Source organism: Arvicola amphibius, chromosome 10 (genome assembly GCF_903992535.2).
Source record: "Arvicola amphibius chromosome 10, mArvAmp1.2, whole genome shotgun sequence".
Classification (NCBI taxonomy): Eukaryota; Metazoa; Chordata; class Mammalia; order Rodentia; family Cricetidae; genus Arvicola; species Arvicola amphibius.
This window is the reverse complement of record NC_052056.1, coordinates 104942835-104970510: the sequence shown is the minus strand read 5'-3', so window position 1 is coordinate 104970510 and position 27676 is coordinate 104942835. Positions and strand designations below refer to the sequence as shown.

The window sequence follows — 27676 nt, the reverse complement described above, 5'->3', positions numbered from 1 at the left end:
CAAGACACAGCAGCTGTCAGAAGTCCATGTAGGCCACTTGTGCACTGATATGTCCACTCCCAAAGTGTCTCACACCACACAGTCCCCAATCCAGCACCCCTCTTCATGGATTCTCAGCCACCAACTTGCACAAAGACTTCCTGGCAGAAGAGAGACCACATCTCTCAACTAATTTCTAGCCCCAAACATGGTTGTGAAGGACCTCTGTTGAATCATAGGCCACACAGACCAGAAGAACAGACAGCAAATAGAAACCAAAGAACAAAACACACTTTCAAAAGAGAAAAAATGAGAAATAGGAACCTAGACTCATAATCACCACAAACCCAGATACATAGATGACAGTTTAAGAACACAAACAACAGCCATGGCAATATGTCCCCACCTGAGAGCCCAGCTATCCTACTAAACAAGCCCTCAATATTCTAATACAACAGCAACACAGGGAATACTGTGTGAGAGGTGTCTCTGACTCTTTTCCTTGGTTTTGAGACCCTATTTCTCCTATTGGGTTACCTCTTCAAGCCTTGCTATGAGAGCTTTTTTCTAGACTTACTTAACTTCACATGTGGTAGTGACATGCCTACCCTGTGAGAAGGCTCGCTAGTCAAGCAAGGGACTGGAGATTGAAAAAACACAGATACGTGAGTCTCCCTTAAAACAAGAATGACGATTATATTGTGTGGCAGGGCAGCTTATTTAGGGTTCACCTTAACTAATAGACACATCCCAATTACTGGGATTTTTAGCTGCAAACCCACCAGAAACCACTCCCCTGCGATCAGGAACTTATGGAGGTCTCGTGCTCAGAGCAACTGCAAGCACAGGAAAACAAGCTGTTCACTCGGGCAAGCAGAGGGTCATAGAAAACTCAAGGTCTGAAGGTCTGCAGCCCCAAACAATATGTCATGTTAGGTTTATATCCTGGGAGATCTTCTCTTTTAAGAAGGAAAATGGAGGAGAAAATATAGAGGAGAGGGCGTCAGGGGACGGGAATGAAAAAAGCAAATGTAGGGCAAATTGTAGTGGAGATATATTGTATGAGAGAAAAATTTCTAAAAGAAAAGATAAGAAAGAGGAATGTGAACGCTGTGGGGGAAGATTGGACCAAAGCAAGATTAAAACTCAGCAGGATGAAAACAAAATCCTCCAATTGCATCTCAGACTCAGGGGGCTTCATTCTAAAACAACCTAGATGGCTCCATCACTGTAACTGTTCATTCTCATCACTCATTGGCTATTCCCACTCTCTGTATGCAGCTGTCCATGGCAAATGCCTCCTAGCTTGAGTATGTCCCTATCCTGTGTTCTCAGAAGAACACAAACTTCTTCTTCAGTGCTTCATGCAACAAACTCTCAAAGGCTCCTCACTAGGTTTCTGACCCTGCTAAATGCAGGAAGATACAACAGTGCTGAGCTGAACCCACACAGAGAGAATCCAGGACCTTTACATTTGACATCGTTATTGTTCCCAGAATCAGTAATGACAAGTTTGGCTTCTAAGTTGGGATGGAACCCATCAGATTTGCATGGACCAGAGACACAGTAGGCTTTGTATGAAGGTGACTCCTGGACCTAGGAATCACTTTGCTTACTCCTTCCATCAATAGAAGGTTTAGCTAGATGGAATCTTACCTTAGAGAACCATGCTAGACTTCCTCACTAGAACATGGAATTTTCTTTAATAGTGAAAATCTACTTGAAAGTTTCTGCCATCTGAATCTACCCAAAGCTTTATTTCATTACCAATAAGACTTCTGCATTTCGTTCTGTCCCACTTGTTTAGTTTTTTAAAAATACTTTATTTTATTTTATATACATTGGTGTTTGCCTGCATGCATGTCTGTGAGAGGGTGTCAGATCTTGGAATTACAGACAGTTGTTAGCTGCCATGTGGGTGCTGGGAATTGAACCCAGGTCCTCTGGAAGAGTAGTCAGTGCTCTTAACCACTGAGCCATCTTTCCAGCCCCGTGTTTAGTTTTTTATTGTAAACCTGAATCAGTCATCTGTAAAAACTATCCATCAGAATCAACACTTTAAGAAATCAGCCTCTACTTTTTAATTTTGGCTTATTCAATTTTCAGGTAATGGGGAAGGTTTTGGGACAAAAATATAATCCAATGACATCTAGATTAATTTTTCATGGAGTCTATTTCCAATTGAACTCCTATGAAGGCCACCTTCACTGTCTCCATTCCTCTCAACACTCCCATAAGGATGACTTTTCAGACCCATAAGAATGACTGGTGAAGCTCTGTGTATACGTTTTTAGGGATTTTGCCATCTCAATCTTAATATTCAACAATCCTCCAGAAGTCATCAATTTCAAGTCCTTTACAGTAACAACATCACTCTGTTGTACCACATTTTCTTATAACTTCCTTGTTATTTGCTGTGACTTAATTCTAATCAAAGCATCTCCATATTTACTCGACTGATACTGCAGGATCACAAACCCTTCATCATGGGAGCTTAGGATAGAAATTCAAGATAGCACCTGAAGTAACAAAAATATATGGGAAAAGTTTTATTAGCTTTCTCTCATTTGGTCACTGCCTCAAGCTCAGCAAGCCCTCTTACCCAGTCAAGCTCCATTTGCTCATGAGTTTTGCCAGACTCAGGGGAAGAAACTTCCAACATCAATCATCAATCAATACAATTTCTCACAGACATAGTAACTAGTGATTCTGAGTGGGCATTCCATCAACTGATGTTCCCTCAGATGACGCTAGGCTATATTATGTTGACAGGTGAAACTAAGACAAAGAGACAATAATATATGAGAATATTTTAAAAACCCATAACCAGTACATTAACTGTATCAATCAGTTAAACAGCAGAAACACAAACATGAAGATGCAACAACTGGAAAACACAGATATGCATATAAATGACAAAAGGAAAGCCTCTAAGGTCAAGAAGAGAAAACTAAAACTGTCTCTCCACAGACAGCACCCAAAGCAACAAAAGTTTATGGAATTCTTAATAAAATAGTCAATTTCCTGAATATAAAAATTGTCTTATGCTGGACAGAATGTGTCGTAAGGGAAACACTCCTCCATTGTCTGTGGGCATGTAAACTTGGAAACCAGCCACTTTGGAAATCAGCATGACAGTTTCTTGTAAAATTTGGAAACAAGCTACCTCAAGACTCAGTAATATCACTCTTGGGTATATGTCCTAATACTACATAGACTTTTGCTCAAGTATATTAATAGCAGCATTCTTTATAACAGCAGAACCTGAAAACAACCTAGAGGTCCCTCAACCAAAAAATTTACAAAAAAAAATATGGTACATTTACAGAGTGCAATAGTACTCAGTAGAAAAACAATGACATCTTGAAATTTGCATGCAATTTCCAACTGAACTCCTGAATGAATGGAAGTAGAAAAAAATCTTCCTGAGTGAGATAACCCAGACCCAGAAAAAGAAGATGGTACATATTCACACATAAATGGATATTATAAATCAAGCAAAGGATAACAATCCCATAGGCCACAACCCCAGAGAAGCTAGCTAATAATGAGAACACTAAGAGAAACATACATTGATCTCTCTGGGAAGGGGAAATAAGATAAAATTTCCTGAGCAAATTGAGACAACAGTCCTGTTAAGCAGAGCCAAATCATTTTACACAGATCTTCTATTTTGGTTGAACTAGTATAACTACAGCAATTTGGTCTCATGATAAAGTCAGTACTTTATTATGCTTTTTTAATGACCTTTATCTGCACTTTATTTTTTAGCTGTTGGCTTGTCGCAACTCCCTTAAGAGTGGCCTTTCTGATTTAGCAGTTTGAGGCGGGGAGAGTTTCAAAACAGTGGCTTCCTGGTTTGCCAGCACAAATGAGTCTGGCACTTTGGGGAGGTCTGGCTATGGAGCATTTAAATTTGAATTTTACATGCCAGCAACAGGCAATTTCCATTGGGATAGATTCTTGTATATTGACACAAACTTAAATTAAATTTGAATATGTTCCTATTTTCATCTACAATATTTGTATACCTAAACAAAGTTATTTTTGTCATATTGGATGTATGCATGCTTCTACCTCTGCTGAAGACATTTTGTATATTGATACAAGTTTAGGATGTATTTATCACATTGCAATATACATTTGTACCTCTGATTAAGATACTTATAGTTGTTTATATTTTGAGGTTATTGTCCTCATTTGTTGGACAGTTGTTTAAAGATTGTTTACTATTCTAATATGAAGTCTTAGGTTATATAGGTATTAAGAATTAAAGGTCAATAGTCATCCATATTTGTCATACTTAGACTAATCAGGCTGTTTAGATACAAAGAGATTGTACTCTGCATAGATAGGTAGGTAGTCTTCAACCACTTCAAAGAGCTATAGAACATAGCATTTAAATAACTTATGGCTATGTTGACGTGAGAAATGATTTATCAAATCTATACCTGAGAGAATGTCGAGCATGGAAGACACCCCTAGTTGAACTTCTTTTTTTCTTGGAAAAACTGGCCATTGGGCAAGGAACTGCCCAGGCATGAACCACTCACAAAATGCATGATGTCTGGACAGGACAACCAGGATACAAGAAAAAAGACTGTCAAGTCTTGCCAAGACAGGGTAAGATGGTTTTGAAAGATTTCCTGCCTCTGAAAATAGTCTGTCAGTTACTCTAGGCCTTAGCCAAATTTGGTTGCTCCAACATTGCAAATAAGACTTTGGGTGATTGCCCAGGTAGCCAGTTGTCTCTGTCATATGTTGCACATTTTAGAAGTTGCTTGATTGCATTTCCTTCTTATTGAAGAAATAGTATTTCCTTTCTTGGGTCTTCAATGGGTTTGAAGACTAGACAGCTATAGTTACCTTCCTCTCATGACTTGGCCAATTTATTTATAATACAAGACTTAAACTTCGTAGGATAGGATAATTATTGAAACATTTAGTACATGTTTCTTGCTTGATATTGTTTATGCTTGTTGTAATTCTAATTTTTATACCTGATATTTGTTCTATTGTATATAATTTCGTATTAGGCTTAGAACTCTCTTATTTGAATAAAAGGGGGAAGTGCCGTAGGAAATCCTACAGCCAGTAGCCTTCATGTTACCCACTCAATTTTTCATGGCCTCTTATACAATAAATGCTGATATAAAGCATGCATTCCCTCTCACTTCTGGCTGCAGGATTTCTTTGCTGTTCCCTGTTCGAGCAGAAGACTGTGATCTAAATAAATAACCCTTTATTATACTCAATTCTGAGCTAGTGTAGGATTTAATTTTAGCATCCAATTTCAAATTTCCAACTACATCATGTGGGGGCAAGCCTGAATGAAAAAATGCCTTGCTCTAAAGATAAATAAATAAATAGCACTTGAAAAAATAAAGAATGAAATCTGTAATAGCCAAGTAACAGTGGAGAACAGAACCAAGTAGAAAATAGTGTAGGAATGCATTTAAAGAAATGAAATTTGAAAAAGGATACAAATAATGCAATTTTAAAACAAATAAAAACAATTTATTTTAAAAACAGTAAGATATACCTCAGGCATATTGACTTTGAAAAAGATTAGGTCATTTCATTGTAGATTGAATGCCACTAATAATAGACTGATTGGTATTCCTCAAATGCACATGTTGGCTGCTGAGATGTGAAGCCTGATACACTTACTTACTGTCAATGGCCTGTTTCTCAATCCTCACAGCTGACTCTACTGAGTCAAGAAGGATTGAACACATGTGCACAGGACAGTTACCTAACTGGAAACTCAATATTCACTGGCTCAAGCTAACCTTCCCAAATTATAAACTCGCAAATCATGTCTGTCTTCATTTACATGCCATAAATTAACACATCCTGGCATGTTAAAAAAATCACTAAAAATGTCTGTATTAGTTCTTATTTTTGCCTGTATTAGTTCTTATTTTTATTGATGTGAAGATACAACATGACCACCATAACCTGTATAAAGAAAATATTTAATGAAGTTTGCTCATTTTGAGTTCAGAGTTGAGTGAATTTTCATCATGGTGGGGGCATGATGATATGCAGGATGATGTGGTACTGGTTACAACTTGGAATGCAGGCCACGGGAAATAGACTGACATGCTTGGCAGTATCCAGAACATATTAAGTTTCCAAGCCCATCCACACTGACACATTTGTTTCAATAAGACCATACCCATTTCAAAAAACACACACTTCCTAATAGTACCACTCCCTATGAGAATATAGGGGCCAATTACATCCAATGCAAAAATCAGGTTCTTTGTCATACTGGTGACTCCAGCAGCTGATTTCCTACCATTTGCCCCTGCAGCTTACTCAATAAACTATTCTTTCTACTCTGGTCTGAAGGCAGAAACCATGTTCTACATGCAAATTCTTTTCCTGCGACTGTAACGGATTGTCGATTACATGACTCAAGTGGGTAATTTTAAAAGGCTGAGGTTGCACAGGCATTATTTAAGAATTTTGGAGGTGTAATCAAAAGGATAGCAAGGTCCTTGACTAGAAAGCAAGAGACTGGGATAAAGGTCACCTATGTCAATATAGGAGAGCTTGTCTCAGAAATATTTTTCTAAAAGCCTGGGAGTGCAGCTGTTCTAGAATAGTCTTCAACTGAGAAATCATTCCATTCACTTGAGAGATTAATAAAGAAAAAGCTTTGTCATGATAGCATGCACCCATCTCTGGTAAATGCTCAAAGAGGAGAGAGAGGAGAACAAACACTGCATTCCACATGTGCTGCCATTCTTAACTTCCTCTTAGGTTCAGAATCTTGCTTACACTCAGAAGGATTTAAGTAGTGACAGGAAATTGTCTAGCCAGTCAGGCAAATGGGAGACTTACAAAGCAAAGATATTACCATAATTATTACTTAAGTATACCAGAGACCTGAAATAGCAGGTCATACTTTAGTGATAGGACTTGAGGTGGAGGTGCCAGAAGGTGAGAAAGATAGAAAAAGTAGAACAAAGAAAAGATAAAAGCTGAGGCAGAGGAGTCTTGCATATGATATGTCTTATTCCAAGTAAGCTTCTTAAGAGGAATAGCTTCTTCTATACTACTTCCAGAGGAAAATGGAAGTCAGCAGAAACTACCATACAATGGGACAAACTCAGGAGACAGTGAATCAAATACCACAGCATAAGGGGATCACAGGATATGTCAAGACTATTATGGACTAAGACCACAGTGGCCTTGGGACTGGTAACTATAGCTCTGCGTCCTGTGAAGAGTAGTGTTCTCAGGATCTGAAGACCCTGCTCACAAAGACACAGTTTCCAGACCATTACCATCTCTCCCAAGCACATGCTTGCTTCCAGTGTAGGAGTTCTGTCTTATTCTGTATAGCTCAGGAACTTAGGAAAAACTACTAATACCCACACACTAGGTTCCTGGATCTGTCAAAAAGTCCCTGGGTTTGAGAAGGAGCTATGTTCCATCTCCAGGAGGGAGAACTGAAATGAAAAGTGTTGCTTGATCAGCCCAGTCGTGGCACAAGTTTCCTTTTCAAACAGCTGAAACCTGCTCTCATCTTGTGCATCTGGCAGAACTTTAAGTTTCCATAGAAGAAAACTGGGTATTTATGGCAGACCATGCCCTCAAGTTCATTGTGACCCCATAATGGCCCCTTGAGCAACTTGTGAGAGGCCTGTTCTTTGATATGGGAATAGGCCACGTGATTGTTTGTAAATCAACAGTGTCTACTGCGTAGTGGATTAGAGCCAAATGTTTGGACAATCCTAGAGAACAAATATGCATCCTAGCATCCTAATCTCTAGCAGGCCTAGTTAGCATGCTACTTATCTTTGGGTAATTTAGAGGCAGCTCTCCCTCGGCTAAGGATCTCCTAAGCATTGGTGAAGCCTTTATATCAACAATTCTGCTCTTCTCCCTCACAGGTTAGTAGTGGAGTGGGAACGAACGCAAGAATGCCATTTACAAACTCCACAATATTAACTCCAAATGGATCTTACTACTAAATGTTAAACACAAAACGCCGAACTTCTGGGAGATGCTAGAAAAACTCTCCAACAGCTTGGCTTCCATATGCATCAAAATCACGTTGATATTGACTACAAAGAAGTTTCTACACACAGGTCCCTCCTCGAAATGCTTTTCATAGATGCAGCCCACGAAGGAATTTTTTCAAGACCAGAAACTGTGCCTGGGGAGTTGCGAGTACCACGTGGGACCTAAGAGAACCCTGACTGTGGCCTTAGGCTCTCACCCAAGCTCCGGGAGGATCTGCAACACTGTCTCCCATGGCTCACCATCCTCTCCTCCCTATCTTGGGACAGCAGCCCCTTACTCACCACGTCGTGGCTTCCATGCTCACCCATGCTCTTCTCCATGATCCCTGCACTACCACTCACAAAACAGCACACAATCCACTGAGACCCGCTCTGCTTTAAAATCAAGCCTGTAACACGGAGCCAGGAAGTCCTACCTGACTTTTGATTGACAGGTCAGCTTGGAGGCTGTGATTGGCTAGTGAGACTTGAGTGACAAGAACACCTCTCTCAGGGTTACAGTGTATTTAAAGGCACAGCACAGCAGTCCTTCGTTCTGACTTCCATACTAGAGATCCAGAATTTATGGACCTGCAGAAATATGAATTTCAATATCATTTACTCTGTCTCCAGTAGATGACCCAGCTATCTTCCTGCAGCCCATAGGCACATGGCCTTCTTCCTCTTAGACACAATGTATGTGCCTGGCTTTGGCTTGCACAGCCCAGTACACAATATGGAGTGGAGTGATTCTCCTGTTCAACAGATGCAAGGGTGCCCTGAACATTACAAAATTACACATTTAGGACACAAAAGATGAAGTTTGTTCTATGGCTTCAGGCTGACATCAGGAGAACTAAGGGTGATTTTTACCTGGTTGTCACAGATACTTCTGACAACCATGAGAGCAATTCAGGAACCACATCACCAACAAGATAATATATTTTTCTCCTGAAAGAAAATTAGTTGATACATCCAGGATTTTAAATCCTGAATTTGAGGTCCAAGTCTTGAGAAAAGAATAATAATAATAAGGGTTGTCTCATGGTAGTTGAATACCTAGAGAGAATAGGGCTAGAAGAATGTCTTTTATGGGCAGTATTATGAGTCAGCACATCTTCCTCAGTGAGCAGGTGAAAAAAATCCTTGCATTATTTAGGGTTCTCTACTTGAAGGGGACTGGTAGAATGAATTTCTTCATATATGTAGAAGGTGGATTTATTAAAATGTCTCACAGGTTGTGGTCCAGCTATTCCAACTGTGGCTACCTACTGATAGAAACCTGAATGAAAATCCATGAACTAGATGTCTCAGCAGATTTGCAGTATATATGATAATTCCAAAGAAGTAGACTCTAAATCTATGAAAGGAATAAACTTCCTAGCCAATTATGGAACCAGCAGGGAGAGAGAGAGAGAGAGAGAGAGAGAGAGAGAGAGAGAGAGAGAGAGAGAGAGAGAGAGAGAGAGAGAGAGAGAGATTGAGTTATGGCAGACAAATAGAGACAGTGCTTTTTTTCGTCAATATCCCTATTAAGTAAAATGCCACCAGAAGGGGGGATCCAGATAATAAGTGGATATTTTTGTTTGATTGATTTTCTTGATTTTTTTTGAGACATTGTTTTTCTGTGTTGACCTGGATGACATTCTCTAGACCAGGTTGGTCACACACTCAGAAAATCCAACTACTTTGAGATTAAAGATCCTCACCACCAAGAATTGGTGCATGTGGATGCTTTCACCTCAAAAGATTCTGATTAAAGGTGAGTTTTCCCATTTCAAAACCTTAAATAAGAAAAACCCCTATAGGTGTACCCAGCTTTTTGACTTTTAATTAATCCCAGAGGCAGACAGATTGACTACCTAGAACAGACTTCACAGCAGCCAAAACTGAAGAAATGAGACAGCTTACTTACCTCAGGTGACAAGGAGAACATGGGTATTATTTCCAAAGCAAAGCTGTTCCTAAAGAAGGAAAGCATGGAGATTTTACTTATAGAATCTGGACATGTTCCTGTGGAATTATGCCTAATTCCTAAGCATAGTCAGTCAACAAATCCACTTCTAAATATGATCAACATGATCACAATGTAAAAGGAGATTTATTTAGGAGTATTCTTATCTCAAACTCTTGCAGGAACCTATGAATCTTTTAAAAAAAAATGAAAAGAAATTCCCCTGGCAAGGTTATCTTGCACTAAAACTTCTTTGTTGAGAATCAGATAAAAGAGACTGTAAAAGCAGAATGCTTGGGGCCTTTTTGTTATCTTAGATAACATAATTGTGATGTTAGATCTAAAAGTTAAATGTGGCAATGACACAATTCCCCATATCCAAAGGACAGAGAACACAAACACAGATAACATCAAGGAAGAGTCACCCATCACTAATCTGTCATTAGAGGAATGACTCTAGTGAGCTCCTTCAACCTGAGCACCAGCTGCTTTAGTCTCTGAGCAGGCTGGCTCAGAAGAAGGCCACAGCTGCTTCCATGGAAGACCAGAATTAGTTTATTTAACTAACCCTGCCTGCTTCTTGTCTCAGGGTTGTGGCATTACTCTAGAGAATTTGACTCTATGTTTTCTAAACTTCTTTGAAAATTTTAGTTACATATGTATTGTTTACATGTGTATGTGCACAGTAATTACAGAGGTCAGAAGAAGGGACAATAATCCAGAGACTACAGTTATGCTAAGTCTTACCTACCATGTGGAGTACGGAATGGAACTTCAGTCTTCTGTAACAGTACCCAGTACTCTCAATTGCTGAGCCATATCTCAATACTTACTTCTTTCATTTAAAATTTATCTTTGTACATTATTAATTGAAAGACATAACATCACTTTCCTCTATTTGGTCTTCCTCCATCTCTTCCCAAATATTTCCCTTGTAGTGTCTTACTTGTTAAGTATGTGTGAACAAATACGCTGAAATATCAGATTACAATCTGATGAGTTTGTTTAATTAGTTGTAGTAATATGGCTTAGGGGCTGACAATACTGTATTTCATAAACAATTTGGAACTTCACTCCTACTGGTGGCTGATTCACATGGAAGGAGTTAAGCTGTTTTAAATCAGTATCAGGGGTCTGACTGTGATTAGGCTGTTTTAGACAGGAAACAATGAAGAAGAGAAAACTTGGGGTGGAAAATACCTTAGTAGTTAAGCAGGCTCAAGATTCTTCCAGAGTAACCAGGTTTCATTTCGAGTACATATTGAAACTTTGACCTATCTGTAACTCCAGTATCAGGTGTTCTAACACCATCTCCTGGCCTCTTAGACACCATACATGAATGGGACACAAAGACATGCATACTGGAAAAATTCCAATACATATGAAATAATGATTACAATTAGTTTGTAAAAGTAACCACAACAAATACATAAGACAAATGATATGCACCATAGAAAAAACTATTTCTCCAGGATTCTTTAAGTACCAGTACTCTAGACAGAGTGAAAAGAATATCATTGTGAGTTTGAAAATATGTGCTAAATAGTCTACATAAGCATAAACACACACACACACACAGAGAGAGAGAGAGAGAGAGAGAGAGAGAGAGAGAGAGAGAGAGAGAGAGAGAGAGAGAGAGAGGGAGGGAGGGAGGGAGGGAGAAAGGGAGAGGGACAGGGACAGGGAGAGAGGGAGAGAGCACAAAAGTGAATAAAATTTCAGAAAAGCAGAATTAGAATATTAGGGCAATATAATACTTTTTAAAATCATTCCAGGTGTGAGATGGGGAAAATTAATGTTAGGCTGAGGTAGGAGATTTGAGATATTAAAATGTGGGCAGCAATGGAAAGTGAGTGAGGCATCTTCTACTAGTGCCACCTGTAGGGAAAGAACTTGGGAAGGGGGTAAGGTTTGTAAGTCTTTGTACATTAAGAGATGGGATGGGTTGTGGTGGGAGAAGACAGTGGTGGGTGAACCAAAATTTAGTTTCTTTGACTGATGAATAAGAAGCTCAGTGGCCACTAAAGCACATATGCAGGGTGCCCAGCCCTGTGTAATGAGGTCCAGCTTCTTTGACAGGTACACTACAGGTGAAAAGGAAGGTCCCAGCTGATGTCCTAGGACACCAAGGACATATCCCTCCTTCTCTGTTACATAGAGGGAGAAAGGACAAGTTAAATCTGGGAGATAAAGAGCTGGGGCCTGGATAAGGGCTTGGCGGAGTCTCTGAAAGATTTAGTAATGGGATGGAGAAGGAGCTCATGCAGAGAGCCAAGAGCTGCCTCATATAAATGGTGGGTAAGGAGAGAAAAAGAGGGGATCCAGGAAGGCAGAAAGCCAGCTATTCCTTGGAACGATAAACCTCTTGTTTTGTGTAAGGAACTTCAAGGGACAGAATTAGCTTTGATCTGTCTAGGGTAATAGCTTTTTAGGTTGTGATAATAGTTAATCCCGAGTAAATAACATGAGCAATAGACAATTGATCCTTAGAAGGTGAGATTCTATAGCCCCCTTTGGACAGGAAATTTAAAATAGCAGAGGTATCACTTTTGCTGATCTCCAAAGATAGACTGCAAAGTAAAATTTCACATACTGTTTGAGTTTAGACTTAGGGAGAGACAGTAAGGGAAGATCAGAAGCTAAAGCCTGACCAAACAGGTGTGGGATATCCCAGAATCCCTAAGGAAGAATGGTCCAGGTGAGCTGTGTGGAGAGGTGAGTGTCAGGGTCAGTCCACATAAAGACAAACATGTTTTGAGATTGAGATCTGAGAGGAAGAGAGACAAAAAACATCCTTGAAGCCTAAAACTGATAAGTGGGAGGTTCCTGGAGGAATACTGGAAAGATGTGTGTAAGGGTTAGGCGCTACAGGATGAAGAGTGACCACTGTGGAGTTAATGAGCCAGAGATCTTAAACCAGGCAATAGTTTCCATTAGGTTTTTGAACAGCAAGTATAGGGGTGGTAAAGGGAAAAGAAGTGGGACAAAGTCGCTTTTTTCTTAAAAGGACAGAGATAATATGCTTAAGCCCCCTAAGACTCTGGAGAGAGAGAGGGTACTGAGCTTGGGTAATATACTTAGTAAGACCTTGTAATTGGATAACAATGGGGAATGGTGCTTAGCAACAGGGGGATTTGGGGTGTCCCAGACTTGGGGGTCCATGTGGGAGGCTGGTAGAGGAAAACATTGGTAGAGGTAGACATTGGGGATATGAAATTGGGAGGCCAGAAGGAGGAGGAGTGGAGCTGCTGGCAAGTTGATATAAGATGAATGGAAGGAGCAATTGAAATGGAAGCTCCTACTTTTGCTAAAAAAATTACTTCCCATAATAGGTACCAGGCAAGTTGGCATGACTAAAAATGAATGAGTGAGATAAATACCCCTAAAAACCCAGTTAAGTTTATCTACTGAGGTAGATAAGGCTGTCCCCTTACTCCAACAATAGAAGGAGAGGTAGGCCCCTTGAACTCCCTCAGTACCGAGTATGTGGCTCTGGTGTTCAAGAGAAAGGAGATGGGCCTTCCTAATACCATGGTGTTTACCCATGGCTCCCTGTTACAGATAATAGTTGTGGCTGGGTCAAAGGAGTCCAGGCAGCCTCACTCATCCATGGCCAGACTTAGAAGATCAACGGGAATTTTCTGGGTTTGATGTCTCCATGCCACTATATGTATGAGGACAATTGATTGCCCAATATCCTTCCCTATGGCATCTAGGACAAGGTCTCTCTGGACCACGATGAGGATTAGGGTATGCTTGGTCCCAGTGACCAGTTTTACCACATTTAAAGCATAGGCTTGGCAATTGTTGAGCCCCGGGGGGGGGGGGGGGGGGGAAGTGAGCAGCATGGACAACACGGATCCGGCAGTCTGTCACATCGGTCAGTTGAGGGATCATGACAGTGATTGTGGGCTTTGTCATTCCTCACATGGTACAACTTAAAATGACAACTCTAAGATTTCTGCCTGCGGTGTCAATGGGCCTTTCTCCAAATGTCTAAGTTTAGCCTTAATATCAGGGTAGCAATGAGAAAAAAAAGGAGTCATGAGGAACTGTCTGCTTTCCATGGTTTCTGGATCTGAGTTAGTATATGTAACTGAGCTTTTGTAAGGTGCTCCAAAAACGTGGAAGGACTTTCCTTCATATTTTGAATGACCTCTGAGAGCTTAGCATAGTTTACAGGCTTGAGGGCAGCCTTACAGAGACCTTCCAGGAGGCAAGTCAAAAACTTGTCCCTACCTAATGGGTTGCATGAGTTTGGTGAATCTCAGCTGCATGTATTCTGGCCTGCACCCAAACTTGCCTGTGCTCTCCAGGAAGTAGGTTATTAGATAAGATCATATAGGTATCAAGAAAGGTGGGATTATATAAGAATTGTTTTATGAATATGGTAGAATTAGACATAAAGGGTCCCAGTTTTTGTTCTATATGGGAGAGTTCTGAGAGTGAGAAAGGAACGTGTACCTCAATCAATCCATCTATGCCCACCACCTCTCACAATGGGAGAATTGCCATGGGCTTAGCTCAGTTAGGGTTGGGTTCCATAGCAGCATGTGAGCATGTAAGAAGAGGGTCAATGTGGGTGCCACTGCTGGGCGACTACTGCATCAAGACATGGCAGAGAAAGAATGATTCAGCGGGACTGCTGGTGTAGTTAGTGGGAGTCTGAGAGCTGAAGAGCAAGAGGAGGGAGTGGGGAGTAAAGGAGTGGAAGTATCTGTCTGCTGAGCTCGTGAAGGTGTGGATTGCTTAGCAGCATCCAGAGCAGTAGCTGAAGGAACTGGGGTAGAACTAAAGGGGCGGGGTAGGGAATGGGTTTGAAGGAACTGGGGTAGGAACTAAAGGGGCAGGGGTAGGGAATGGGGTTGAAGGAACTGGGGTAGGAACTAAAGGGGGAGGGGGAGGGAATGGGGTTAAGGAACTGGGGTAGGAACTAAAGGAGCAGGGCTAAAGACTGATGCTGAAGGAACAGCAGTAGGAACTAAAATAGTGGTAGTGACTGGGGCCTTGGAACTTGTGATCTTTTCATAGCACAAATTCTAATTGTTCTTAATAATAAAAACCCAGGATTCTGAGTGTCCCTCTTCATTTTAGGGACCTGACTATTGTGTGTAGGAATGTGTCTTTGTGAGGGTTTCTGTTTCTGTAATGAAACACTATGACCATAAGCAGCTACGGGAGGAAAGGTTCCACAGTACACCTCTCACTGAAGGAAGCCAAAACAGGAAGCTGGAGCAGGACCTGAAGCAGAGGCCATGGAGGAATGCTGCTTACTGACTTGCTCCTCCTGGCTTGCCCGGTTTGTTTTCTTACACCCTCTAGCATCATCTGCCCATGGCAGGCACTGTTAACAGTGGTCTGGGGCTTCCCATATCAATCCCCAGCCTAGAAAATGCCCTCCAGCTGCTGGCAGAATTTTTCTGTCCCAACACTTCTTATTAATTCTGAAAGCTTTGCAGATAGCTTAGAGTTGTTTCTAACTAGTCCTTATAATTTAAACCTTATTTTTATCAATCTACATTCTATCGAGTGTCTTTTACCTCTATTCTGTTTCGTGTATCTGACTCGTTCCACATCTGGCTGGCTTCTCACCCCTTCTTCTTCCTAGCATTCTTTCTGCCCTTGAAATCCTACCTAGCTATCAGCAGTTCAGCTTTTTATTAAGCCAGTCTGAGTGACACATAGTCACAGTGTACAAAAAGATTATTCCACAACGCCAGCCCTGCCAGTCCTCTGGGCCAGTCCTCTGGGCCAGTCCTCTGAGGGCGTTTTCTCCAGTAGACTCCTTGTTCCCAGATCACTCTAAGATTGTGTCCATTGACATAAACAGCTGCCAGCCTGGTGAGATTTTACTTTAATTCTCAGTTCTGTGTATGGTCTGCTCCTGGAATTTTCAAATTTTTGGCTTTTTACCACATCTAGGAAATGAGTTTGGTGTTATTTCTCCCCTCCTTCTGCATCTGTGTCTGACCTCGTCATAGCTCTGTGCAGGACCAAGTGCCATTCACTTCTTCCTACTCCTGCTCTCCATGCTGCAGGTGTGATAGTTTTTATTGATTGGTTTGGAAGCTCACTGACTCTTCTCTAATTCTGTTACAATAGCGGACCAGTATCGATGCAGTGTCATTGGTCATGTTCTACAGTTCATCCAGACTTTATTAGCTCTCCTTTCCCCGTGTTGTTTTCCATTCAGCAGTTTATTCTTCCCAGCCTTTATCTCTTTCAGCCTTCCCTTGTTTGTGATGACTGCAACACTTCCGTGGGTGTGGTCAAGCATTCTGGAAAAATGTCTTTAGGCTGTGAAGGAAGCCTGTTGAGGTGAAGTGTGCCTTGCTCATCTTGACCTACTTTCAACATAAATGACTGCTGCTGGTGCTTATGGGATGCCACCATCATAAAGTAGCTCCTTTATCCACCTTCCCACTGAAACATCTGCAAAGTCATCATCACACACATGCCGAATTGATGGAGTGGGAGTTTGTTCTTTCGGCATGAATGTGTAGTTCTCACACACATGGTTTGTCATTCTCTTCCAGGAGAGAGTTATTATCTACTCATCCATCCTCTCTCTCTCTCTCTCTCTCTCTCTCTCTCTCTCTCTCTCTCTGTCTGTCTGTCTCTCTCTCTCTCTCTCACTGCCTATCAAACATCTGTCTATCTATACATCTATCTCTCTATCCATCTATTTCTCTTACTTACTATGGATTCATATATATTTACTTTATAGTCTAAATTAAGTAATAATATTTTATTGCTAAATGACCTCTTATTTATTCTTGTAAAATCATTGCTATATATTTTATAACTTCATTGTGGGTCATTGGTAGCCCTTCCAGTTTGTCCGTGACCTTTGATATGTCCCCTTCACTTCTTTTTCTCCTGAGTGCTTCCTCAGTTTCTGCCAAGCTCATCTTGAGCATTTCCTGCCCTAATCCTGGGATTTTTTCCTCCGAGGTGCTTTGACTATTTTCTATGGAGGATGACTGTAGAAACCAGGATCTGGATGCAGAGTTGAGTATTGATCCTAAGCTCTTTCAGCTGACAGGGGGAGGCATGAATATGTGTGCATAGGAACCTAAAGATGTGCACATGCCTACAAATGTTTCTGTCTGCACTGACACCAGGCTAAGCATGAGCTGATACTAGTGTCATCAACTTTATTGCTTAGCCATAAATTTCCGTCCTATTGTGAACGTTTGGATTCTACTGTCTACCATCCATTTCTTATATTTTTGGTGGAGAACCTTTAATGGCTGAGCCAATTCTCTAGCACTCTACCATCCATTTCTAACTCAGCTGTTTATGGAGAGGAACATGGATGTTATTAACCCATGCACCACGATTCAATGAGAAATGACCTCTGACTGAAGGACTCTGTGTGGTTCCTGTGGCAGCATGCTTCCCACCCCTTCTCTGTACTGCACACCTGTGGTAGAATAAAGTCTCTTACTGCAGTCCCATTCCTGTTAGAACTCTCTGACTTCCTAAATAATTTCTTTTAAAATTTGGATACTGAGGAGGGTCATTTTTGAACTGCGTAAGAACCTCTGTGCAAGGGTGACTTGAGGTATCATTCTTGCCGACATGTTTGGCAAACCAAGTTAGGAGGAGGCAAACCTCTTCCATCAGTAGAGTGCCTTGCCAATGGTCAGTCCTTGAGAACACATATGCGCACTCTAGTTCAAAGGTTCTAATTAGGTTGTGGTTTGTCTTCTGATGAGATGTTTTACATATTATATTACAGCAAAGTTTATTCCCATAACACCAGGCATAAAGCTCTTAAAATTATTTGCAGCCAAGATACTAGTTTATGAAACTATCTTCATGCATTATGGAAACCTAGTTTGAATCGTGATTTGGGTATTATAAAAGAGCACTGGTTTTGCCATTAAGTATGCAGTTGTATCTCCTACTCTGCATTTTCTGTGTCCTGAATTCTGCGGCACTACCCAGGGTCATCCATAACCGAGGAAGTTGGGGAAAAGTCCCCAAAAATTGGTGCCTGAACAGGGACCCTGAAAGAACATTAGGAGTGCTGGATAATAATGTAAGAAATTACAGGAGAACGGGACAAGCAAACTCTTCTCCATTTCTGTCTAGGCTTAAGCACTTGCTGAAAACTCATGGCATTCATGTGTACCTATGTAAGACGCAGAGATGTGTCTTGAATTTATCTAGGCCAGCCTGGTTTATAGATTGAGTTCCAGGACAGTCAGGGATACACAGGGAAACTCCGTCTTGAAAGAAAAAAGCAAACAAAGAAGAAGAAAAAAAAATGCATTAGTCATTGAATATATTTATTTGCATATATGTATAACCAAATGTTTGTAAAATTGGCTTTGCTCTATCAAATGCAACACTTTCAATTTTGTTGTGTCCTATATCATTGTCTTTAGATTCTTATCAGCTGTCCCACTATAAATGCCTGACTCTAGCTGCAGCCACAGCCTTGCCTTCAGTGTGTTAAGCTTTTTGAACATTGTCAATCATTTAAAGAGCAAAGTGCTTTCTTGAAGATTTTGTTTCTCACTCTTTCACTATAATGGGACTGAAGACCTTTTCATGAATTAGAAGGCAGAATGTCCTCCTCTGGGAGCTGTCTGTGACCTTTACCAATTTGAAAAATATCATTGGGTTCTAGGCATGGTGCCTCACACCTCCTAACCCAAGCCTTGGGATATGGAGGCAGTAGGATCAGAGTTCAAGGTCCACCTCAGATACATAGTAAGTTTGAGGCCAGCCTCAGCTACAACATTTCCCATCCCTCTTATCGCTCTAGAGGTGGCGGGACCTGGTAAAACAAAGCCCATAAATGAGGTGGACTAAAGTCTCATGCAATAGCCAACTCTATTCCAAGCATCAGACAAATTTTACTGTGGGGGTTAAGAGGAATCACATGAGTCAAGCATGTAGTCCCAAGGGCAAAGCACATGTGGCTGACAAGCCAAACTCAGCAATGTGTCTTTCTGCAGAGGCATAGAAACAAATAATCACAGCTGGTTGTAATGAATTACCTGAAGCAAACTCACTCCTATGCACTACACCTGGGAGGGGCTTGAAAGCATAACCCAAGAAAAAAAATCTGTCGTTTGAAGAAACTGAGGTCACAAGACTCTTGGCTTGGTTTCTTGTTTTCTCACAAGGACCTGGAAACCTCACACATCTCCATTCTTGGACACTGCTTTGACAATCCCCACCCCACCGGAGAAAATATTTATAAAAATCACACTGAGTTCTAGAGGGGCAAGTACACTCACCTAGCAGGTGTGCTAGCCTGGGGTTTAATCCACAAGATTAAGGTTTGTTTAGAATAATTCATTTATTTGTATTTTATGTGCATTGGTGGCTTGGCTGCCTGTATGTCTGTATGAGGTTGTCAGATCCTCTGGAACTGGAGTTACAGGCAGGTGTGAGGTGCTGGAAATTGAACTTTGGTTCTCTGGAAGAGCAGCCAGCACACTTAACCGCTGAGGAACCTCTCCAGTGTCCCCAGTATTAAATTTTTAAAAAGAAGCTCGTCTTACAAATTCTTTGGCTTTGTGAACAAAGAAATGTTAAGCCTTTATCTGCTTCTGCCAGGTAGGTTTCATAATATTCGTTTGGTATTTGTTTATCTATATTGTCAAAAAATCTAATTTCCTTGAGCACAAGTTCTAACTATAAACGTCTCTGTCTTCCTGTCTGTTACATAGCCCAGTCTGGTCTCCTTCAGTCGCAGACTCTGGGTTTCTACATAGTCTTCTTGCATTCTTATTCTTTTGGCTGGTGGAGGATTTTTTTTTTTTTTTTGCTTGTTTTTTTAGACAGGGACTCATTCTGCAGTCATGGCTGTACCACAACTCCTGATTTCCCCTAGGCTGGCCTTGAATTTGAGGTTGCCTGTCTTCCCCAGCCTGCCAAGGGCCTGAGGCTGTAGCTGCAATCCACCACACCCAGGTTTTCTCATCTTCAGTGCTGAAAATCACATCTGTGCTGTGTGTGCGTCTCTGCCTGTGGGCACACTTGAGCCCTCACACATCAAGTGGAGATCAGAGGATAATTTGTGGAAACCGGTTCTCTTCTCCCCTGTGGGGCCCAGACATTGAGTTTAGGTCACCAGGCTTAGTGGCAAGCACCTTTACACTGAGCCACTTCAATGGCCCTGGCCTTTCTCTTCTTAATTTCACATATCTGGCAGGTAGGTGTCAGATAACTGTTGAGAGAAGAGAAGAAGAAAATAGCAAACACTTGGAAGATTTTGGAGAACTGTTCTTACACGTGATTTGCTTAAACCAAATACTGGCCCTTGACCACTGGGGCAGTTGAGGCTCCTATCACAAACAGCAGAAGCTAACTCAAGTAAATTAAACCAACAAAATCAAACAAGTTTAAAAAAAAACCCAAGCCCCATACTAAACCATTTCCCTCTCCCGGAATCACCCTCAAATTAGCAGCATATGGCGTTAACATTGATTCAGTAAGTGTAAGGACTGGCAGTCAAACCCCAGCAAGCAGCAGCAGCACCAAAATTGGTCCCCTCCTTTTGCTGCAGTGATCCTCTCCCCTCAACATGGAGACTGACACTTCCTCCTTCAGGCGCAAGAGGCCTCCGCAAGCCCCATAGCAACCTGCACCACACAGAAAGAAATTCTTATCCACCTTCCCTTCTCCCTGTTTAGCTCCAGATTTGAAGTTCGACTTACCAGTGGCACCTCATTGGCAGAGCTCATGACTTATGCTCGTACCCTCAGACCAGGGAAGTGTGTGAGAGCCTCAAGATTCCCTGGGAGATGCCGCATCTCTTATTAGGGCTGAAACAGTGAAAGTTCCCTAGATGTCGGTAGGAATTTTCCAAATGTAGGCAGGTAATTCAGAAGGTGGGCAGGCAGGAAAACTAGACGAGTGATTGATGCCTTCTTCTCTCACGTCCTGCTCAAGCTGTTTTTTTATATGATGTCCCCAGGGCTCTCATCCTGACCGGGTCCATATAACTCATACTGCGTGGGTCAAGTGTGACCCCAGAAAGCAATGTGCTAACTAATAACACCTTCTATAAAGCATGCTTCAGATGAAGACTTTCAAACAACTCTAGATGCTACCTATGCTTAAGGAGGAAAACAGTACTCGCTAGTCCCCAAGCCACATAGCAGCATCGGATTGCAAGGCCAGGTCTCCCTGCTCTTAGAATCCTGAGGTTCCCAGGGGACACTGCTGACAGGCTGCTGTGTTAGCAGGCACAAAGTCACTTTCTGTGCCCCCTCCCCTTACCTCTCTCCCAGTGCTGGGAATTGAGTTTAAGAAAGGCCTGATGTTTGCTAGGCAAGTACTCTACCCATACCCTCCCCCATCCCCATTCTTAGTACATTCTGGTAGCATCCACTAAATAGAAGATCCTCCACTAACACCCAGGAATTGGTGAGATGGAATAAAGCAAGAGCTGGTTCTGGAAGTTTCCCTCTTTCATGAGGTCTGACTCCAGGAATCATTTTCAGGTGGAATAGATCTATTCATTGCCAGCTGTAGAAGGGGAACTTTGAATTTAGTAATTTCCTTTTATTAGGCCCTCACCTTTCCTATGTGTCAAATTGTTATTAAGATTCTTCCCAGTATTATTTAGCCATACAACTGATATTTTTCAACTCTATCTGTAGACTAAACGTGGTGGGAGGGCGATGAGGAGGAGGATGCAATTCTTACCCTGGGAACTTACATTCTAGTGGAGGAGGTGGATAATCATCAAATAAATCTTAATTTGTGGCTCTGAAAAGAGTGGAGAAGGAAATACCAGGAGATACTATATAAAGCAGGTCTCACCTACTCAAGAGACAGGGCAGCCTCTTTTGAAGACTTAGGGCTGCTATGAAAAAGGGGAGGAGTCAGGCGCAGAGGAGACCAGGTGAATTCAGGAGGTGATGGCCTAGGGGGAGTACTCAGGGATCAATAAAGTATATTTCGATGACAGCAACAGAGGGACAAGGCCCCCCCCCCCCACCTAGTTTGCAGCCGGCCTCTCTGCCTGTGTTTGAGGGAGTGCATCATGACTGGAGGGACGTAGCAAACTTCAGCCTTCCAAGTCCCACCTGGGAATGAATGACTTTTCCTGGCTGCAAAACTAAAATAGATGGCTCCTCCCCCATTCCTAGCAGTCCCTGCAACATCCCCTCTCCCCCTCCATTGTGACCCGCAGAGCTGGCCCTCTCTAGTAGGTCTCTAGTAGTTTCTGCAGCCCTGATGCATGCTTGCACACACAAGCCATCCTGGCAAGTCACAAGCAAGCCAGGCCGCCAATGCCCGGTGGATTCCCACCCCGGGGGCCGGGGGAAGGGCAGAGGAGGTGTGGCCCCAGCCTCTGCCTATAATATAGTGGTGGCCACCCCCGCCCAGCCACCTCTAGCGTGGCAGAGTATTATTGGCCCTTGTTACTTACTCTGCCTCAACCCATCCCAAGCTTCTCTGCCCCATCACAACCCAATATAAGTCCCTGTGTGATACAATTAAATGAGTTCTTGCTTCACAAAACTCTTGTGTATACAATACACCATGTCCAAGGCAATTTATGGAATAAAGCATTATATTGGGCTTACATTTCTAGAAAGGAATTGATGGCCTAGTAAACAAAGAAAAGCTGAGAATCCACATAGTGAATCTCAGGAAGGAGGTAAAGTACGCACCAGTATGATTCCACGCTTTCCAAGACTCAAAGCCCATGCACTTGAGCACACCTTTGCAAAAATCCACAACACTACTCATTCCTAAAAAAAAATTCTATCAACTAGGGAAACAATTATTTGAAAATATGGGGCTATGTTTGCCATTCTCATCTCACCAACAGGTTTCTCCATCTCTTAGACAATGACAACTACATTTTATCTGACCACATGCTACCTTATACTTGAAGGAGACTTTTCCTTCCAACATGCAATGGCACAGGAGCAACATGCTTTGTTCACAATGAATGAATCTAAGCATAATAACAATTGATCAGACAAAATCCAGACTGAAATCAGGAAGGAAAATCATCAAATCTTGAAGCACCTTCTTAAGGGGGACCCACTCAAGGCCCCAGGATAGATTATGTGAAGTAATCAGCTTACATTTGATAAAATGTAAGAATAATGACAAGATTGTTTCTTGTCTTCCCATTGGACAGGGAAGAAAGTGAGATATTTCTTTAATACCAGTTATGGTTTATTTTGTGGGGCTTTTTAAATTGTTTCTCAAGACAGGGTTACGTAGTGTAAAAATCTTGACTATCCTGAAACTGACTTTGTAGATTAAACTGGTCTTTAAATCACAGAGATCTTCCTGCCTCTGCCTCCCAAGTACTGGGAACAAACATGTGTACAACCACCTTCCAAACCAGTTATGTTTTTCTTGAGTTGCCTGTTTTAATATCTGCCATCATCTTATTAGAGAAGCAGCGTGTGACAATTGAAGTTCTTAGCCCACCAGAAAGAGAATTTCTGATGGGACAATCTTTTATGAACAAGGTCCCTAGATGAGGGATCCCAGGTCTTTTTCCTCTTTTGTGTCTTTACATGTTTGCTGCTGCTATCTTTCTCTGGTATCTATCTGGCTTGGTGTGAATGGGTGTAGGGAGATCAACACTGCCTGTAATGTAGTGTGTTTTGCTCATGGAAACATCCCATTCTATTGGAATTACTACCTGTGGACTACCATGAAGATGATTTCTTCTTTTGTTGTACCGTCTAATTGAAAATAATGTTGGTTTAAATTGTTTTGATGAAAATATATAAATAAGTGTCACACAGCTAGAACACATTAGTTTCTATTGAGGATATGTATAGACTGTGACATAGGGTAATAATTAAGAAATTAATTAAGAAAAATTGAGTCCCAGTTTGCCCAACTAGTTTAAATTCTTTTTTTTTTTTTTTTTTTTGGTTTTTCGAGACAGGGTTTCTCTGCAGCTTTAGAGGTTTAAATTCTTTTAACCTTAATATTGGTAGATTTTTCACGTTTCAACATAGCTAAAACTAAGCTATAAAAATAATTTAAACTTAAGACTAAGCTGTTTTCTCAAAGATTTTTGAGGTGAAATTCTCAAGAAGACAATCTAAATTTTCAAATGGCACAGAGTTGAGGGAGGAACTCTTTAAGGTCAGGGAGCAAGTACAAAGTAGCCCAATTACAGTAAACCCTTACTGCTCTTTGGGCAGGAGAGGGAGGGGGAGTGGAGGGGAAAGGGGGAGGTAAATGGGAGGTGGGGAGGAGGCAGAAATTTTTAATTTAAAAAAAAGAGAAGCACTTGCTTCAAACAAAAAAAAACAAACAAACAAAAAGAACAAAGTAATACTATAAGCAAACCTAGAAATTCTTAGAAAGTAATGAAAAGGAATCTTATATATAAAAAGCACCATTGCAGAAATGAAGAATTTCCTCCTTTATGGGTTCATGAATAGACTGAAAGGTCAAAACTTGGCAAAGAACATCTGACCTTGAATATTAGTCATAGAAATGTGTAAACAGAAGAAAGACTAAAATTATTGCAGAGAAAAATCTAAGAATTCTGAGACAACTCTCAAAGGGATAATACAAGGAGAAGAAAGGCAAACAGGAAGAGAAGTAGAAGTACGCTCAATGCTGCCATGACTAAAACTCCCCACAGATCCAGGAATCTCGGAGACCACTACACAGACGAATCTGATGGTGACTACTCCCACTGGACACTTGGTGGCTAGGGTAGGAGGCCAGGCCGAGCTCAGCTGCCAGGTGTCCCCACCACGCAGTGTAGAGTCTATGGAGGTGCGCTGGCTCAGGAGTGACAATTACAAACTTGTTTATCAGGACAGAGGTGGCCACGGGGTAAATGGAGAAGCTGCCCCTGAATATGTGAATCGTACAGTGTTTGTGAAAGAGGCCATTGGGAAGGGCATAGTGGCGCTCAGAATTCATAATATTAGCATTTCGGATGATGGACTTTACCAGTGTTTATTTAATGATAGTGGCTTCAGTGATGTGATCAGCATGAACCTCAGTGTGGCAGCATTTGGATTGAAAACACAAATCCATGTTCAGAGTCCTGCTTATGATGGACCCACTGTGGGTTGCTTTACAGAGGGGTGGTTCCCACAGCCCCGAATGGAGTGGAGAGACAGTCAAGGGGAAGAAATTCCATACTCATCCATCTCATACTCCCAGGATGAAGACAGATTTTTCCACATGAAGATGACTCTTCTCAGAATCAGTCACAGAAAAGTATCACATGTTGTGTTCTAAACCCTCTAACAGGTGAAGAGAAGCAAACAAATCTCATCCTACCAAACGCCTTGTTTGAGAATAACATAAAGAAATTAATTTACATTTTTCTTTCAATATCAATTTTTTTTATCTGTACTTTATGTTTTAGCTTTTTTTCTTCATGAAATCAGGTAACTGATCCAAAAAGGATAGAGTCATTAAGGCATTTTCCACCTAATTTTATTCCTAAGTCACAAGTAGAATTCAGTTAAAATTAAATGATATTCATTTCCTGCTTTTATGCACAGCTTACTTCTTACTTTACAGCTGTTGAATTTACATCTCTCAGCTCTGAGAATGCTAATGCAGTTTTAGTTTTCGGGATGAAGATCACTACGAATAATTTCCTGTGCTTTTTCAGATCCACAGGTAATGTCTATATCCCTTAAACACAACACACTGAAACACTAAAAGAAGTACTAATTGAAACACTGAAAGTAAAGAGGTCTTCTTTTTTTTTTTAAGAAATGTTATTTCCATCACAGTAAAGTCACCTCCTGCCACCTCAAAAAAAAAAAAAAAAAAAAAAAAAAAAAAAAAAAAGCCCAATTATAATTAGCTGACCTGCCTTTCTTGTTAGGACTGTTGATTACCAAAGGTGATGATTAATTCCTTATACCAATTTTACCCTAAATCCCCTGATATAAAATAATCTAAAATAATCTACTGATGCATGGGTATGCACCCTAAAGATTTAAACAATGCAATAACAACAATTTAGAAAGATTAAAATTAGTGCTAACAGATGATTTTTCATATATAAAAGTTTAGATTAGTTATTATTTTTTTGAGACAGGATTTCTCTGTAGCTTTGGAACCTATCCTGGAACTAGCTCTTGTAGATCAGTATAGGGCCCATGGGTCTACCCTGGTTTCTGGGGTTTCATCTTGAGGACAGTTTCTGGCCAACCAGCTAAACATCCTATTTGTTCCTGTGCTACTTCTGCATCACCTGTTGGTTATCTATAGGGCCATTTTTACTCCACTTTGGGCATGGTATTTTCCCACCTGCCTGGGGGACCTCTCATTGTGCAGCAGCTAGGTATTTAAGGTCTTTCCTAAGTTTTTTTTTTAAATATTTATTTATTTATTATGTATACAATAGTCTGTCTGTGTGTATGTCTGCAGGCCAGAAGAGGGCGCCAGACCTCATTACAGATGGTTGTGAGCCACCATGTGGTTGCTGGGGATTGAACTCAGGACCTTTGGAAGAGCAGGCAATGCTCTTAACCACTGAGCCATCTCTCCAGCCCCAAGGTTTTTCCTAAGTTTGAAAACGGCATTCGGCTAATCTCCTTATCAAATGACCAAGGTCTCTTGTGTGTTCTTTAATTCCAGGCCCTTGCCCGGCTCGCTAATGGTACAGTGGCACATGAACTGTACTGAGAGAGTACATTACAGACCAGGCTGGCCTTGAACTAACAGAAATCCACCTGCTTCTGCCCCCAAGTGCTGGGATTAAAGGTGGGCACCACCACTGCCCAGTTGATTAGTTATTTTTTTTTAATTTCTTAAAAGATTCCTTTCAAAAAAAGTAATGAAGTAATTGGTGCTTTCTTTGTAACTTCAAAGTGTAGCCTGTCAGTAAGAGCCCTGACTGAAAAGAATACCTTGCGTGCCTACATGATTGAACTTTAACAAGTTGATTGGGTATGAATGTATGAGGGTCCTTGGGATAATTTGTTTTTCACCTGTAAAACATGAAATGTTATTCATGTAAGGAAGATTAAAAAAACATATTTTTGACTGTATTCATTACAATCATTCACTGAAAAACACAATGACATCACATTGCGCTTTGCATGTTGTTTAAAAAATTGTTAGGTTACAGAATCTGTACAAAATGAATACAGTAGAAAGAGTGTGGAAGAACACAGACAGTAGAGAATAGAGAAGGAAACCATCAATAGAAAGTGTGAGTGTCCTCTAACACCCCTCAGATAGAAAAGTCTAGTATATGCCAAGTCTTTCGATTTTCTCTTGAGCCGTGTTCCTGAAGGCTGTCACACAAGTCATCAATAAATAACTTTGTATCCAACAACCTGTACTCAGAAAACTTTCAGTTTTACAATGTTTCAGCTTCCCAGTGAAAAGCCATACCATTATTATTCCAAGGCACACTGGTTTATTATTTGGTATGCATGGCAAAGCATAAATACAATTCAGAATCGTTACTACACTGAACATAGTAAAATGCCTTTTAGACATGTAAAAACAGCTTAGTCAAGAAACTGACTGCAGCCAAGTTTGTGCTTGATAACAAGAAGGCAATAACATGATTTCCTCAAGATAACCAGAAACAGCATTGAAAATGTATGCATGATGCCCACTGGACAGTTTATAACCAGAGACCAAGAGCAGTGCTCAGATCTTCACATCTGGAGAGATCCCACCTCAGTCTGCCCTGGGGCTAGAGCATCTCTTCCAGGATCCCAGTCCTGAAATCAGAGACTTCTGTTAGAGACTGAACCAATCTTCATATATT

The 27676-nt window shown here is 41.1% G+C and overlaps 1 protein-coding gene across 1 annotated transcript; it reads left to right on the top strand.

Annotated features, from left to right (window-relative positions):
• Positions 1-24597: 24597 nt before the first annotated feature.
• LOC119824378 (selection and upkeep of intraepithelial T-cells protein 8-like) lies at positions 24598-27470 on the top strand. The gene is given in 3 exon segments (XM_042055851.1): positions 24598-25129; positions 25132-25222; positions 27410-27470. Coding segments are annotated over 3 exon segments (684 nt in total).
• Positions 27471-27676: the final 206 nt, after the last annotated feature.